Consider the following 17,732-nt stretch of genomic DNA (forward strand, 5'->3'; position numbering starts at 1 on the left):
TCACTCTGTCCTCACTCTGCTTTTTCTGAATTTAGGCTGCACTTAAATTTTAGGCACTGTGGTATTTATCTCGTGGAGAAGCCAGCCTTGCAGATAGCCTCCTGCCTGAAAACAATAGAAAATGAGGGCAATTTTGTTTTTATTTTTTTGCCAAATGTAATTACTTGTTTGAATACAGTTGGCTGTGAGAAATGATCTGTAGGGCTGATGGTCACCTTATTCATCCAGGGTAGAAAATACCTTGCTTGGTTATTGATTAAAAAGAAGGGGCGCCTGGGTGGCTCAGTCAGTTAGGTATCCGACTCTTGATTTCAGCTCTGGTCACTATCTCATGGTCGTGAGATAGAGCCCTACATTGGGCTCTGTGCTGAGCGTAGAGCCTGCTTGAGCCTCTCCCTCGCCCTCTCCCTCTGCCCCGGCCACCGCCTCACCTGCACTCTCTTAAAAATAAAACCAACTGTAGCAAATACAAGCGGAAGACATGAAACCCCTCTCTCGGGTTCAAATATGTTCAATAAGTAAAGGACTGTTTCCTAACATTTATTTTTTATTTTTTTATTTTTTTTGTTTCCTAACATTTAGATCATTGAGCCAGTGGGTCGTTTAGGGGCTAAACCTAGACAATAATTGCTCTGGTTTTCCACCTTATTTGATGCATGTTTTTATAATCGCATAACTAAAAGTCAATGTAGTGAGAATGAACGCTGGATGGATGCATTTGTCCGTGGCCTGAAGACTGTGCCGTGTGAAGCCAGGATGCTGAGAACGGAAATCATCATTAGCAGACTTACTAGGATCTCTCTTCTGCCCACAGCATCGTTCTCTCTTCCACCTGAGGTCTTCTTAGGCAACTGCGCTCATTACTGCTGCCAGTAGGGATGGAAGGTCTTGATGGGGAGTGAGGGCCTGGGTTTTGAAGGACTTAGCTCACCCTGGATGCTTAGACCTCGTCCCCCACTCCCAGTGTTGGTTGCCTTATGTCTAACTTGGGAAAATGAGGCCAGGTGATCCCTGAGGACCCTGCTGGGCCCAGAGCACAGTGCTGTGGGTCGTGGGGTTGCGGTCACAGTGTGTGTGCTACCACCGGGTGAGCTTTTCCAAGCCAGGCCTCAGAACCCCAGGATTGAGCGGACTTTGATTGCAAACCCACTATGCAGCAGGGGCTGTTGTGGGTGCTGTACGGGCTGTGGGTGCCCCTCCCTCCGGGAGCTCGGGGTCCTGTAGAAGCAGATAGCACCCCTGTCAGGAGGTAGTGAGGGGTGTGCAGTGAGATGCAGCTTCTCATACAGATGTGAGGGAGAAGTTAATTCTGATGGGAGGGATGAGGAATCCAAGACAGTTTTAATGAGGAGGAGGCCCTGGAGCTGAGCCTTATTGGGTGAGCAGGGTTTGCAGAGAAGCACACTTGTCAAGGGCAAGCAGGGTGAGAGGAGGTGGGGCTGAAAGGCGAGCCCGTGCACGGTGGGCGCCAAAGGGAAGCTCCGGGCAGGGGGCCTTGGAAGCTGGGCTGAGAACAAGTCTGAGTTTGGCATAGAGCTTCCATCCTCGAGGGAGCAGGCGACTATCCTTCCTCTGGGCCTGCAAATGGGGCTCCAGGACAACGGTGCTCCCAACCGAGGGCGATTTTGGCCTCCAGAGAGCACGGCAATGTCCGGAGATGTTTCTGGTTGTCGTGCCTGGGGCGTGTCATGGACACCTCACAGGTGGTCCAGGGATGCTGCTAGGTGCCCCGTGATGCGGCGCTGCTGGGCTTTCTGCCCTGCCCCCGAATAATGATTTATCCAGGCCAAGATGTCAGTCGTGGAGAAACTTCAGCCTAGGAGCTTATCTTGGCAAATAGCCCCAAAGATAATCCTTCCAAGCTATTTTAATATCTGCCTGGGCCAAGTGTTTTAAGAGAGATACAGAGACTGGGACAGATGGAGAAACCGTCAGTGCAAAGACTGGACGTGGAATGTTCTTTCCTTTTGGCTCTGGTATTTCCCCGAGTCCTGTTGCAGTTGCTGAGATGCTGGGGGTAAGTGTGATCCGTGTGTGTCGTACCTCTGCTCATGCTCTCTCCTCGGGCAGGCCTCATCCTTCCCTCCCGGGGAGCCCTCCGTTCCACCTTTGCTGTGACGGGTAGGTTTCCCCGAGTGCTCTGTTCCCGAAGGGAAGGGCTGTGCCAGGCCAGCCTGGGCCCAGCGAGGGAGTGCCCGCTGGCAGGGCGTCGACAAGAAGACACGTCCTGCGCCTCTGAGTGAGGGGTCTTACCCCCGAGGTGCTCCCTTGAGAGTATGCGTTGGTGACTTGGTGCCACTTGAGCACTAGATGGGAGCGCTTGGTATTTCAGATGGCTTTCATGGGGGCAAAGGCGCTGTCTCCAACAAGCATTTCCCCACCCCCGAGGACATCTTCAAGCTGATTTTCTAGCCAAGTTTAGTCATGGCCTTTGAAGCAGGATACTTGCACGGTGAGAACAAGGCAGTGGCCTAATCAAACCATGAAATGTATTTGAAAATCAGGTTTTGAATAAAATTAGCATCTCAAGCCCCTGCAGGTGGCAGCTTTTAGGATTTTGATGTGAAGAGCTCTATACAGAAATAGTGTTTTTTTTTTTTAAGATCGCATTAATTAGACAGCTAAAATACAAAGATGTTTAATTAAAAAGGTTGGTTGATTTTCAGATGCATCCCTGTATTCCAAACAAGCTGGTATTTCTGGATTCTCTTCATCTTAAAGTTTTCCTGTTTCCTAGTTTTAAGGAACATAGTAAGTGAGGGTAGAGACGCGTTCCTTGACCAGCGTAAAACATTCATGCAATAAGTTGGATGAGAAGTGGGTAGTTTGTATTGGCTCATGCAGCAAATATTCACTAAGTGTCTGTCACTTGCCAGCATGGTTTTTGGCACCAGGGTACAGAAAGGATTGGGACAAAGCCCCCTGCCCTCCCTTGGGAGGCTTCTGGATTAATGAGAGATCAAACAGGGAACTATGCTATAATATTTGTGGTGAGTGCTGTTAGGAAAAACAAAGCAGAGCAAAGGTTTAGTGCCTGGATCCAGTCAGGGTAAGTGAGGGTGTGTTTTATGAAATAGAAGGGCAAGGGAAGGGCCCTCTGAGGAGGTGACATCGGAGCAGAGACCTAGGTGACAGGAGGGAGTGTGCGAGCCGGAGGTGTGGGGAACAGTGTTCCAGGCAGAAGGAACAGCATGTGCAGGTGCCCGGTGCAGGAATGAGCACGGTGCCTTGCTGGGCTGGCAGGGGCACCTTGTTGATAAGAGGGAGTGAAGGAGCAGGTGGGGCTGGCGGGAGGGACAGGGACAGGGTCTCGCTGGCCTTGTAGGTCATGGCAAAGAATTTGCATTATTTCTGAGAGACATAACGAGATTCTGGAGGGTTTTGAGCATGATGTGAGCGGGTTTTAAGTTTTCTTTCTGTGCGCAGACTTGGCGTGGGGGGCCGGGAGCTGATTCAGGCTGCGGGAGTGGAGGGGGAGGCCCTGCCGCGGAGGTGTGGACGAGGGCTGTAGGGGTGGCAGGGAACTTGGGGGTGGTTTGGGGTCCTCTTTGGGGTGGAGTTGAGGGGGCCTGCTGGTGTGGTGGGGCTGGGGGCAATGGTTGTGAGAAGTAGAAGCCCGGGTGGCCCTGAGTTTTGGCGGCTCACCTGGGCCAGCGGGAGTGTCACTTGCTGAGCGGGGAGGATGCGGCAGGAGCACCTGCATGTGGGTGGCGGCTACTGTCCTGTACGCCCTGAGTGACGGGGGTTTTGCAGCTGCACACACGGGCCTGGAGAGGAAGAGACGGGCCTGGGCCGGAAGTATACGTTTAGGAGACAGCCATGTATAGATGGTGTTTAAAAAACATCTAGAGCATTTGATTTAGTCCAATATATTGAAACATGTAATCAACACAAAATTATTAATGAGACATATCATCTATTCTGTTTTTATAGTAAGTCTTTGAAATGTGGTACGTATTTTATGCTAATCACATCTCATTTTGGACACTAAGCTTTTAACCGTCAAAAAAAGTGAAATGTAGTCCTAATAAAGTAGAAGAGTTGTGTTTAACAGAAGAATGATCCCATGATGTGCTTTTCATGCCCAACACTGCCGACACCCAGTGCATGGGGCTGTCACAAGGGGCGATTCTGAAATTCCCTGTGGGGACCGATGGGCGTCCAACGATTCAGTTCAGTTCTGACTCCAACTACGCAGAGGTAGGCTAGACCCTACAGGGTAGGGGCTCAGGTCCACAGGACAGCTCCCACCTCAGACGCCAGCCGCAAGTAGAGGTCCCTGGCTTACCCCCACTTGGGCCCCACATGGCTTCAAATCAGGGGGCCCCACAACCCCCTGTCAGGTTTAATAATTTGCTATAATAGCTCACAGAACTTAGGAAAACACTCCGGTTTATTCTAGAGAATACGAATGAACAGCCAGATGGAAAGGTACACAGGGCAGAGATGGAAAGGTCTTGCCTCCATGAGGTCCGGGCTGTTTAGGGTTTTTGTGGAGGTTCATTATGTAGGCATGATTGATTAAATCATTGGCATTGGTGATTGAATTCAATCTCCAGCCCCTCTACCTCTCCCAGAATTTGTGTGTCTCTGTGTGTGTGTGTGGGGGGGGGGGGCGCGCAGTGGGGCTGAAAGTTCCAACCCTCTGATTGCAGGTTGGTTCCTATGGCAACCAGCCCCCCTCCTAGGATCACCCCATTAGTAAAAACCCAGGTGTGGAGGAAGGGGCTTGTTGCGAATAATAAATGACCTGTCACTCAGGAAATTCCAAGGGTTTGGAAGCTCCATGCTGGGTTCCTGGGATCCGGGGATGAAGACCCCACGTATCTATTATATCGCAACATCACAAGTATCGTACACCAGTTTGGATGTGGCATTTAGAGCTTTCGGGAGGGGGTGGGATCCCCTGGGGAGCAAGGCAGGGAGAAGGACAGAGGCCCCAGGACTCCAAGCCTTACGCCCTGGGAGACAGAGCTGGGGGACCTGTGTGGGAAGCAGCCCAGGAGATGGTGGGTCCCCAAGGCCGAGGGACGGAGGTGTCCTGAGGGAAAGGGTGACCCCCCCTCTCTGTGCCAGGTGCTGCTGGGAAGTCTGTTCACTTGAGAACTGTGGCTTCATCGCAGGGACCTACGGGGCCAGCGAGGGAGGGGAGCAAGTGGGCTTGGAGCGGGTTGCCGAGGGTGAGATGTGCAGTCAATGCAGAGATGCGGCTCTTTGAAGGAGTTTTGCCGCCAAGGGAGCGGGGAGATGGGATTTGGTCTGCAGAGAGGGAAAACCTAAGAAGGGGGCTTTGGCCCTGGGGGCAGTGGTGGTTTTCGGAGGAGATGAGAGAGGGTGGAGTATATAGAACCTGCCTACGGGAATCCTCCAGCCGAGGGGGCACTGATGGTGCGTGGAAGGGGGTGGGCGGCCGGTGGCAGTGGGGCCCCGTGCAGGGTCGGGTGCAGGTAGGCTGGCCAGTTGGCCGAGAGCCTCAGTTTCTCGAGCAGTAGAGAGGAGGGAAAACACCCACGGAGCGAAGTTCCCACGAGGATCGAACCAAGTGAGGGAGGCGCATGTGCTTAGTAATAGGACAGTGAAACGCACTCAGGCTCTCAGTGCAAAAGAGTGTTTTCCAGAATGAGCCTTCTGCTGGGGTGCTGTTCTGCGTGGAACACCGAGGTCAGGGGTTGTGACCCGCCACTGCTCTGTCTCTTTCAGAAACGGCTATAAGTTCCTGTACTGCTCCGCGCGGGCCATCGGGATGGCAGACATGACGAGGGGCTACCTGCACTGGGTGAACGAGCGGGGTACGGTGCTACCCCAGGGGCCCCTGCTGCTCAGCCCCAGCAGTCTCTTCTCGGCCTTGCACAGGTAGGGCGCCGCGCTGTGGGCCTTCCCTGGGAGAGCCTCTCCATGTCTCCTGCCCCCACGGCCCTGCTCCGCGGGGGGGCACCTGACAGTCCCCGGCCACCCCCTTCAGTAGCTCCTCACGGCGTTTGGGGGCAAGTCCAGATTCACTGGCTCCATTCACCTGACCCTTCCTGACCCCCCTCACCCCCTTGCACCTCTTAAAACCCAGTCATGCTGAGCTGTCCTCGTTTTCCAGAACCATCTTCTCCACTTCAAGCCTGTGCACCTGCTGTTCCCCTTTGTGGGCAGCTGCCTGGCCGCTGTCGCCAGGCCAGGTCTTAAGGCCTCCCTGAATCAACTTGCAATCCGTCTAATCGGGGGCCTGGGCTGGGTAGAGTGGCCCCTCGACCAGCCCCCACCACCCGCCTGGCCCTTGGTCTCCCAGAAGACTTATTTCTGGGAGCTCTGGTCACACACTTGCTTTGTTTTAAAGATTTTATTTATTCATTTGAGAGAGAGAACAGGAGAGAAGGAGCATGAGCAGGGGTGGGGGAGGACAGACAGAGAAGCAGACTCCTGGCTGAGCGTGGAGCTTGACGCGGGGCTCGATCCTAGGATCTGAGGTCATGACCTGAGTCGAAGGCAGACGCCTAACCGGCTGAACCACCCAGGCGCCCCCACAGGGTTTGTTTTACTGGTCCTCTAACATCCAGCCAATGTCTGAGTACCTTCCTCCCTTCACCATTGCAGCCTCATTCAGAGAAGTCAAGCCAAACTAAGTCTGGCCTCCTGGGGTGGGAGAGGCGGGGACTGGACTTCCCTGTACCCCGAGGCCCAGGGCAGCTTCCCAGGCTGCTCTCTGAGCATGGGCTATCGTGGCTCTGCCAAGGTCTGGTTCTAAGGGTCACATAGTTGTGTCTTCAAGACCCAGCCAGGGGCTCTGGCAGGAAGCTGCTTGCTGCTGCTCACCATTCAGACAACGGAAAGATCCAGATGGGCCCAGAGCACCATGTTGGTTCCTCTTGGGTATTTCTCTCCAGCTCTGCGGGTACCTTTTCCATCGCTGCTTTGTTTTGTGTGATTTGTGACTTTTTCCCCGTAGTCAAAGATCTCTCACTGAAACTTAGACATTCTGGGGAGGAAATTCAGGCAAAACCTCTGGATGCCATAATGCATTTCAAGTCTTGAGAGCTGTCCTGACAATGTAGGCTTCAGTAGGATCCAGATGTTAATGAAATGGGGTCCTATGTCCCTGACCTATGTCGACAGTGAGCAAGCTACTCATTATCATGTATTAAGTACTGAGGATTTGCAGGGCGAAGCAAAACGTTGACATCACTGCTTTGATATGCTACCACTAATGATACGCTTAAGGTGATCTTTTTCATTTTTACCTTATTTAAATCAAAAGTGATAGATTTTTGGACAGTGAGGATTTATGAAACCAAACAAGGGAACCTCACAATGTGTGTTCCCTCCCAGGAGCTATGTATGTACCCTCCCAGCCACGGCCGACAGCCTGGTCCTCCGGGCTCCGCATTCTAGCCGGAGCCGTTCTGCGTGTCAGCCGTCTCGCAGATTTTCTAGAATTGATGGGCAAGTCTGCCATGAGCCAGAGTGACCTTCCCTAGCAGGGTGCTTTCATTGGGTGCACTTTTGAGCATCCTGCCTAGGTCCAAACTGGAAAGAAAGAAAATAAGCATAGTGAGGGGCGTGCAGCCGGCAGGTGGGGACGGGGAGCCCCAAGCTCTGATGCTGCTCGGCGACTGATTGGTGGTGTGACGAGCAGGTGCTTCCCTCTCCCAAGTCTGTGTCCTCAGCTGCCAAATGGAAGGGTTTCATTAGATGATCTCAGGCGTCCCCTTTCAGCCCTGAAATGCTATGATCCTAGGAAATGTGTCTGAGAAGTTGAGGGAATCTGTGCCACACACCTCTTCTTTTGGTTCGGGAGCTTCTTTTAAAGTAGAAATTGAGTGGCTTTTAAAAATTTTTATTTTATTTTATTTATTTATTTATTTATTTATTTATTTATTTATTTATTTATTTATTTGAGTTCAATTTGCCAACATATAGCATAACACCCAGTGCTCATCCCGTCAAGTGCCCCCCTCAGTGCCTGTCACCCAGTACCCCCGACCCCTGCCCACCTCCCCTTCTACCATCCCTTGTTCATTTCCCAGAGTTAGGAGTCTCTCATGTTCTGAGAAATTGAGTTTTTGTTACCTGCCCTATTTTGTTGTGGCAGCAGGGCTGTTCGGATCATCTTCATAAAGCTTCTGTTAAGTACGGCACACGTTCCTGGTACGTGTGGCTAAGTCTCATGGTGCAGGGTAGGGGGCATCTCACCAATGACAAGTGATTCACCTTTGCTAGATCCCAAGACTGGGTTACTGGCCACGTGTGAAATTCTAGAGTTTGGCAAGAACAGAGGCTGGCCTCTACCTCTGGGAAAGAAGAAACTGTTTCACAAGCAACCACATTTTCCCTTTGGGGTTTTCTGAGGGCCCTAGACTCAAATAAATGACACTTTGTTGTTTGTTGAAGTAACATTACCTCAAGGGTGAGTTGAGTGACCAGGGACCATATGCAAATTCAGATCACTGAAGACCTAGGCTGTGCAAGGGGCAATCTGGACTGCTCACCTGAGTACTTGTCAGCAGCCCTCACTGCTTCCTCCCGGGGTATCTTACTTGCTCCTTCAATGGGGACATGGGGTCTCCTCTTACTGTGCACGACTTACCTGGTGTGTATGCATGCAGACATCCTCCTACCTGCCACACACTCGCACACTCATGCACATGTGCATGAGAGAGAGAGATTGAAATTGAAGCAGGAAGCTGAATTTGGATGGTTTCCCCTGAGCAGATTGAAGTTTGAGACTCATAATCACATAGTCACCCATAGGGTCCTAAGATACAGAATGTAAAACCCTTTTAGTGTTAAGTTTAGGGAAGGTTCTGGAGTCCATAGGAGTCTGTACAGAGCCGGGACTAGCCCTTGGGTCTTATAACACTCAGGTTGATACTCTACCCTCACCCCACCCCCATCATCCTCATCCTCACCCTCACCAGCATCATCTGAATTACATTTTGAGTAGGTGGAGAAGAATAGTTCTAAAATATATGCGAGGTATGAATGTTAACCAAATAGTGAACACCAGTGTGCCCCCCCATCTGGTTACAGCCGAAGGACAGACCATTCCATGTGAAGTCCTAGTCACTCACATCCCTCCCCACTGGGTAGTGACGGCAGCCATTATCCCCGAATCTTGTGTGAATCACTCCCTAGTTTTCTAAACAGTTTCATCACCTATATTAGTGATCCTAGTCTAATTGTGCACACGTGTGAACTTGGTGTAACTGTCATATGTTCTTCTGGAGCTTGCTTTTTTTCACTCAACATTACGCTCCCATGATCGTTGAGTAGAACTGTAAGTCGCTGCTCTTACTTCCGTATGGTATCCTGTTGTAGGACTACCACAGTTTATCCATCCTACTGCCGAGGCATACTTGGGTCATTTCCAGTATTTTACCAATAAAAGCAGTGCTGCTCGTATGTGTGTGCACTGGGTGCTCCAAGGTAAACAATCAGGATTGGAAATGCTGGCCATGGCGTTTGCACATATTCAGCATTACGAGGTCATTCTGAACTGTTTTCCAAAGTAATTGAACCAATTTATGCACCAACAGTGTATATGAGCGCTCCACTTGCTCTGCTTTCTTGCCACCACGTTTTTAGCCATTTACATTTTTGCTAGTCTGATGGGTGTGAAATGTCTCTCTCCGTACGTTTATTGGCCATTTGGGCTTCATCCTCTGCAAAGTGCCTGTTCAAGTGTTTTCCCAATTTTCTTTTTGATTTGTTAAGTGTGTGTATACGGAGCCTTTGTTATGAGTCCTGCAAAGAGCCTTCCCCGGTTTATGGCTTGTGATGAACATAAATCCTTAGTTTCACGTACTTGAACATATCATTTTGCCCATCGTTTGTGCTGCTTGTCTGTTAAACAGGGCTTCCCTGACTGTGGGCATGATGATAGGTTCTGAAGGTGTTACCCTTCAGGTTTAGATGTGTAGTCCACCAGGAATTGATTTTTGCATATTGAGTGCAGGAGAGGCCCATTTTCTTTCTTTTCTTTTCTTTTTTTGGTTTTCCTACTAGGGATGTTCAGATGTCCCAGCATCATTTACTGAAACAGTTGCCTGTTTCCTCCTGCTTTGAATCATCATCATGCTCATAAATCAAGTGTCCATAAATGTGTGGTTTGGTTTCTGGCTTTTGCTCTTGTGTGTGACTGTGACGATCGAGGTTTATAAAAACATACGGACAAAATCCCTGTCCAGAGGTTGATTGAAATTACAGTGAACCTGGAGAACAGTTTAGGGAGAGTCAGTATCTCCTTGTAATATTGAATCCTCCCATTCACTTATATGGTGTAGTTTTTCATTTATTTAGGTCTTTCCTAATCTATTTCACTAAAGTTTATCATTTTATCCATGAAAGCCTATTAGGTTTATTCCTGGACATTTGAGATTTTAAATTTCTGTTCACATAATTATATTCCTGCCTGTTTGTTTCTTCTGATGCATGAAAGTGCAATTGATTTTTGTACATTATTTTTTTCTGTACACTGATTTTATAGCCAGCAGTCTTATCGATCTCTTACTAGTGATGATAATTCATCTGTAGATTTTCTTTTTTTTTTTAATGTTTTTTGTGGATAGCGACAGTTTCTTTTCCTTCCTTTCCAATCCTCATTCTCAATTGTTTTCCTTCCGTCACTGTCCGAGGGAGGACCTATGGCATAGTGTTAAAGCCACCTGTTGTTTCACTGTTACTGGGGCATTTGCTATGGATTTGGAGTATTCCCTGCTATTCCAGGTTTAAGATTTTTCATCTTGATTTGCTATTGAATTGTATCAAATGCCCTGTCTGTATCTATTGATATGGTATATTTTCTCTTCCTTTAATTTGTAAATTTGTTAACACTGCATTAATTGGTTTGAAGTATTGAATGACTCTTGCATTCCTGGAGTGAAGCTTGTGCTTTGCTGCAGTTTGCATATGCATATTTATCTAGGATGTTGGCTCCTGACATTCAGGAATGAGATTGGCCCACACTTTGCTCAAGTTTTCTTCTTTCGGTTTTCTTTTTGAGGTTATGCTAGGCTCATAAAATGAGTTTGAAGAGGGCTTCTCTTCTCCTACATCCAGAATTCCTTGTTCCTTGGATGACTGGTGGAGGTCTTTTGTAAAATCACCTGTCCTTAGCGTTTTCTTTGTGGGAAGACTTGAAAGTGTGGATTCACCCTCTGTGAACTTAAAAATAGTTTGATGCTAATGAAGCTGATCCATTATTTATTTGTTTTAACAGAGAAGTGATTGAGAAGAAGCCAGAGAAGTTTAAAGTCCAGTGTTTGACAGACATCAAAAACCTGTTTTTCCCAAATACAGAACCCTTTTATGCTGCTTTTGGAAACCGACCGGCTGTAAGTAGTAGATCGGGTATATGAAGGCTCTTAGGATTACTGCCTTTTCTCCCAGGAGTCATCTGAAAGCTGGGTCTGGGCTCCATGTGGAGCCGGATTCCCATCCCACTAGAAATAGCTGTAAGGAGACTCTCAGTAATTTCATGGCCTCTAGCCTGCTTGCTTGCTTGCTTGCTTTATTTATTTATTTATGATTTTATTTATTCATTCATGACAGACACAGAGAGAGAGGCAGAGACACAGGCAGAGAGAGAAGCAGGCTCCCTGCAGGGAGCCCGATGTGGGACTCCAGGACCATGTCCTGGGCCGAAGGCAGGCGCTAAACCATTGAGCTACCCAGGGATCCCCTCTAGCTTTCTTTAAAGATGGCCTAGTGGGTTTTAGTCTAAAGCTTTGGAATGTGGGACTAGAAACTTCAAATTCCAAATCACTTGCTCAAATTAGTAGAACAAGAACATAGAATTAGGATTAGACCCTTTCTCCCAGAATAGAGCCACAAAGCCAAGCCTTAACACAATGGTGAATTTGAGATTGCAAGTTTTAAGAGCACTGTTGCATATGGTAAAGGAAGTGCTTTGAGATTTTATGTGCTCTACCCAAATTTGCCAGAGAGCTTAGCCTTCTGGATAATATAGTTGGGCACTAACTTCCCAGTAAGAAAATTCCCCTTTTGAAACCCCTGCCTGAGAAAATGGGTCAGAGAATAGCCTTAAGGGCTGTAAGAATTGCAGGGGATGTGGTAGGTTGTTTACTCATTAGCTCAGCTCTTGAACAGATGAACGAATGGAGGCCCCAAGGGGAAAACTGATCTAATAATTTCACATCCAGAGATAATTTTTCTCTGCGCTACTTGGAAGTAGAGTTCTGGTTAATGAAAAGTTTATAATATTTCATCAAATATGGAATACCATCTATTTGTGTTTACAGTGCACTCTTTTTTTTTTCCTAATTTATACTTTCCCAAATACAGGATGTGTATTCATATAAGCAAGTAGGAGTGTCTTTGAACAGAATATTTACTGTCAATCCCAAAGGAGAACTTGTCCAGGAACACGCAAAGACCAACATTTCCTCGTGAGTAGCATGCGCGTGTTGCGGGAGTTCTGTGTCATTACATTGTGGCTGTAGCCTCAGTCTTGGAATGATTCTTTACAGTTTACAGTGCGCCTTTTTATCCTTTGTTGCCTGTATTTTAATCCTGAATTCCTACAAAGAGGTAGTACATTTTAACTCTTGGCATTTGGTCCAAAACTTAATTTTTGGACAACCTGTATTAAATCAGGTCCCCTCCAGGTCAACAATTTAAGTTAGTGGTGAGGTTCTGCTCCTGAGTGGAATTTAATGAATTTCAAAACTACTGGTTTAGATTTGCCAGGTTAGGACTGAAAGCCTAGCGTACAAATTGGAAATGCAACCACGTTGAAATACCCTGTGAGGCTGTATTTACAGACGAGAAGCTGTGTGTCTTCACACACTGACCTGCTCTAATGCTCTCACCAGAAATTGTCAGAATTCCTCTCATACTTGTGGTCCAGCAGAGTCTCCCCAGGGCAGTGGGCTGAATTGGGCTCCTGTTTGTAATGAGGCATCCTGGCTGGCTGTGGACTGTCCCTTGCCTTCGGTGTGTTTCTCTCTGGGTTCTTAGAGTCGAGAGCTTCTCCTCAGGCCATGTGTTGGTGAGCTTTGCCCACCCGGTGACACCGGGCAGAGGGGTGTCTCCTACTGAACCATCTGTGCAGACCTAGAAGACAGCTCATGGCCCTAGGTGACCCCCTGGGGGACTGCAGGAGCCTGCTTCATGGGGAGTTGTTGAACTGGGGGTTTGGTTCTGGAGGCTTCGAAGGGAATGGTTTCCTCCAGGCACCTCCTGTGGTTTTAGGTAAATCAGAGACTTAGGTTCCCCCTAGACCACGTTTTCACATCCCAAGATGGTCCTTAGGCCCAGTCAAGCTTAATGTGGCCTAAATGGGGGCAGCTGTAGGCTGAGGGGAGCCCAGCCCTTGCCTCCCAGTCATGCCTTTTCCTAAGCAGTTCTCCAGATAGGCGGGGAGGGCGAGGGGGATGCAGCCGGGAGCCTCCTCCGTGCTTCAGGACAGGAGGCAGAGCCAGGCTGGCCTCCGACTGGCAGAGCAGCAGTGCGGACGACGCCTCCCTTGCCCCGGCCGCACAGCTTCTCCCGGCCCGCATGGTAGACTCCTCCAAGTGGCCCCGACAGCATCGGGGTCCCCTCTCTCCCAGTGCAGCACCCTGCTATGTGAAGGGGTCTCCTGGTCTGGAGAAGGTCTAGGAGGGGTCTTTCCAGGGTCATAAGGAACTTGAACTGAGGAGACCCTGCCGAGAATTGGCAGCAGCCCAGTGGCAGGCCTGTCACAGGGGATGCGGCAGGAGGGTCCCAGCCCCGACGGGAGTTTGGGCCGGAGGCCTGTGAGGTCATCCCGCTGGCTCGGGCTCTGGGGTTCAGGTGCCGCCGTGCCCACACCTCGGCCTGGCGCGGACCTCAGTGCGGAGGACCTTTGCACGTCATCCTCTCACATCGGGTGGGGACACCCAGCCCGCCTGCCCCTGGAGAGCTCACACTGCCCCTGGAACCGGACATGGGGCGGTCATTTGGGATCCTGGGATGCTGTGTCTGAGAAACCAGATGGTCTGGGGCCTGCGGCGGCCGAGGAGCTGTTTGCTCTCACAGTCCAGCGCGCATAGCACTCGACAGTTTGGATCCGGGGCTTGCCACCCCCTGCCGCGCACGAGCTGCTCCCGGCGGGGACGGGCTGCCTGCCGCAGCCGCAACACTCCAGTAGGTCATAAAGCCAGGAGGTATTTTAAAAATTTGTTTTAATTTCCAGGAAGAGCGTAATTCTTGCTTGTTAGGGGAGATTTTCCCCATTCTGTGCAAGCACGATGTTCCTCATGAGCCCGTTGGGGTCCTTTATTAAATACACACCCTCATCCTTAGTTAATAAGTTATTTGATGCCTCAGAACATGCTAATTCCTGGAGTTTGTTTCGAAAGCGCTTCTTGGTTTTTAGCAAATTGGAATTGGAGAGGGAGACCCCGTGACCGTCAGGGAGGACCCTGGGGACGTGCGGAGAGGCCTGGGCTTGTCAGAATTTCTGGTTGGAGGCGCCCGGAGGTCTGGAGATGCATTTTCAATACAGCGGCTTTCTTTTTGTAGTGTTGGCCAAAGAGACTAACACACGTCTTGGGGATACAGGGAAGATGGAGGGGGGAATATTGCAGGATCGTTGAGAAACACTGATCTAGTCCAACTCCATCTTCTGTAAAGGTGACGGCCGAGGCCCAGAGAGGGCAAGACACTTGCTCGAGGTGACACAGCGAACCTGGTGGGAGTGGATCCCACGTCTCTTGTCCCTCACGCTGGTGAAGGCTTTCCCCCTATAGTTAGCGAGGGCTGATGTTAATGTACGCTGAATACCTTCACCGAGCACCGAATGTGCTCATTTTACTGTCCCATATGTTATTTTATTTCTCTCTCACGTGGACACGGGGGCAGTTTTCTTTTCTTTTACCGTTGAAGAGATTGTGGCTTAGAAGGGATGAAGCCATTTGCCTGAGGTCACTCAGCTGCTAACAGCAGAGCTGAAGGTCAAGTCTGTGTCCCCTTACCCCAGGCCCAGGGCCATTTCCTTGCACAGCGGAGCAGTCTCTGATGCTCCAGACTCGTACTTTATCTGTGGTTCTTCCCCGCAGGCTCGGACGTGAGCTCCGAGGCGGGCAGCTGTCACCGCCACGCTGATTTCGTCCTGTCCCCCGGCTCCCACTTGTCCCTCTTCTGTCCTTCGTGCCAATCAGGTTCCACCTGCTTCACCCGTGGGGCTTCTCTGACTCCTGCTTGGCACACTCGTTGGTTTCCCACTAATTAGTGAGGAATTGTTCTAGAACCACTGCCACTCTGTGAAGCCGGTGGTCTGTCCCCCAGGGTCGTGGATCTGTCCCAGGTCCCAGGCACAGCAGGGTCCCTGGTGGGCATTGCGCTTGCCCGGGTGTCCCTCTGAGGTCATGACGTTGTCTGTTCTCCTTCCAGGTATGTGAGACTCTGTGAAGTGGTGGACCACGTTTTCCCATTGCTAAAAAGAAGCCATTCTTCGGACTTCCCCTGCTCAGATACTTTCAGTAATTTCACCTTTTGGAGAGAGCCACTGCCACCTTTTGAAAACCAGGATGTTCATTCTGCCTCAGCGTAAAATGTTGCAAGCAGCCTCCTGACGTCATGTGAAGACCAAGCACCCCCCATTAAAGGATAGGTTTGGGAGCCATGGAGCAGGAGCTCCAGAGCCTGACATGCAGTCATTTGCTAAAGAGCAGAGAAATTTGGGGCTTTTCTGTCCCCATGCCCTGGGGGCTAGACCTTTCTAAGTGAAATATGAAGGGTGGACTTTATAGGCGAGAATTGGGTGCATTCAGAGCGGGAAGGTACCCCTCGGTCGTGGCCTAAAGGCGGTCGCCCCACTGCCCTGACCTGTCTGCTCTTGGGGTTCCTTACTGGTCCTGTGCATCATGGTGGGCCACTGAAACCGAAGCAGAGGTGGCCGCCTGGGGGCCCCCGCCGACGACAGTTCAGCTGAGGGACACCAGACATGCAGGACTTTAGTAGAGTAGGGGCACATTTCCACCTGTGGAGGTGGGTGCCCCCTGTTCCGCACATGGGTGGGGGCCTAGGGTCCCGAGACCTGCCTCTGCAGGGTCTCCACCCTCACTGTGCTGGCTCGGCCTGGGGGTCCCCTGTGGCATCTGCCGACGGGTCTGATGGTTAGGCCCTAAGTTCTTTAATTCCTTTGGTTAAAGATGACCTACGTAGTTGAGTTGGTACATCTCCCCTCCCATTGTTGTGGCCCAAGGCTGGAGTATTTATGCCTTAATGCATCTGGGGCAGACGTTTTATTTAGAATGTGCTTTGTCCGGCTCTGCAATGCCTTAAGTTCAGATCATAGGTAACACTCGTAGGGCAGTATTTCGAATCCGCCCGACACTCTCCAGCCCCTCTCCAGAGAGCTGGTGCTCTAAACGCGGATTCGCATGGAGCTCACACCAAACGGTAATGATGTCGACTTCTGTGGAGAGCTCTCAAACCAGGTGGTTTTACAAAAATTGTTTCAAGAAGCTATGTCCTTTGTAGATACGCTTATTTATTACTTTACTCTGATTGGGTTACTGTTACAAGCATTTTAGCCATAGTCTTTCTATTAGAGCTGTCATTAATGCATTAAAAAGATAAAGATGTTAAACTATCCAAAGAGCCTTATTCTGTGTATCTCACAGACTGACCCTCTTTCGGAGTGTATGGGTAATACTTCTTATTTTCCTTTGCTTTTCCCACCAAAATTAAGGGCAGGTGGATAAATAAGAATTCGAGTGACATTCTTTTAAGGGGGCAGAAGATGATTCCTTTACTTGTTTATAAAATTGGCTTGTGGAGAGGACAGTTTGAAAAGTGAAAGAATTATTTTGGTAAAAGATTTTGCTTTACTTTTTGAAGTATTATTTTTTTAAAGAGTGTTTTACTCCAATGATTGAAACGCTTTCCTATATTTAAATCGCATTGTGTTAGTGTCAGAACCCGCGACAGTTGAATGAAATTTTACTCTTTCTGTGAAAGAAAATCCAGAGGTGTTGCCTTCATTGTAGCCAGTGGGCTCTGTTAGCAAGGGGGGCCTCTCCGGAACGGTGCGCCTGGCCATTCGAAGGGCAAACACACGTGTGTCGTCTATCACAGATTTGCCTAGAAACGTGAACACGCATGTGCAGATTCCCTTTCGGAGGCATTAAAAAATAAAAAATAGTTCTGCCTTAACTACTCTGGGCTTGTTCTTTAGTGATCTTTAGTTAATTCCGTCATGCGAGTATTTTGGGGTGCCCTTAAGGTCATGCACCTGCAGAGGCAGACACCGCTTGTCCCCCACACTGGGGAGGATTCGGCTTTGAGGATGGCTAGGGTATCCCATGTCGTGCCATCCCTCGGAGCCTTCATCAGGCCGCCCACGTGCGACCCTGCATTCCTGATTTTGTTGTACCTTACTGCCCCACACCGCTGCACTCCGACACACAGCATGCCTTTCAGAAGGTTACATGCTCGGGTGTGTGTCAGGTCCAGGGCGTGACCCCTGGAGGGGCTGTAACATTCACACCTGCCTTGTGGCTTCCGAAAGTGAGATTTGTTATGTGGCTGCACTAATGCACCTGTCAGTGGGTTCATCCATATTTACACAACCATCACCCAGTAACCCTGTGGTCAGGGCAGGAATGCTGCATTTGGGCCGCACATTTCAAAATTGCCCAGTGGGAAACCGATCCCACATATGACGTCATCAGATGATCATCCCGTGTGATGAGGGAAAATACATACCTGGCACGTGGACAAATGATGACACCTTCCAAGGGAAACTCCCTTTACAATTT

The 17,732-nt window shown here is 49.7% G+C and overlaps 1 protein-coding gene across 10 annotated transcripts in view; it reads left to right on the plus strand.

Moving 5' to 3' along the window:
- The window catches only part of LPIN1 (lipin 1), a 131,800-nt gene extending 114,673 nt beyond the window's left edge, over positions 1-17,127 (plus strand). For all 10 annotated transcript variants that reach the window (XM_035700478.2, XM_025454638.3, XM_025454635.3 and 7 more), the window contains 4 exons: positions 5,701-5,853; positions 11,204-11,318; positions 12,289-12,392; positions 15,361-17,127. In XM_035700478.2, the coding sequence (XP_035556371.1) occupies positions 5,701-5,853; positions 11,204-11,318; positions 12,289-12,392; positions 15,361-15,520 (532 nt within the window). In that variant the 3' untranslated portion in view covers positions 15,521-17,127. The remainder of the gene's footprint in view (positions 1-5,700; positions 5,854-11,203; positions 11,319-12,288; positions 12,393-15,360) is intronic.
- The last annotated feature ends 605 nt before the right edge of the window (positions 17,128-17,732 follow it).

Source organism: Canis lupus, chromosome 17, assembly GCF_003254725.2.
Source record: "Canis lupus dingo isolate Sandy chromosome 17, ASM325472v2, whole genome shotgun sequence".
NCBI lineage: Eukaryota > Metazoa > Chordata > Mammalia > Carnivora > Canidae > Canis > Canis lupus.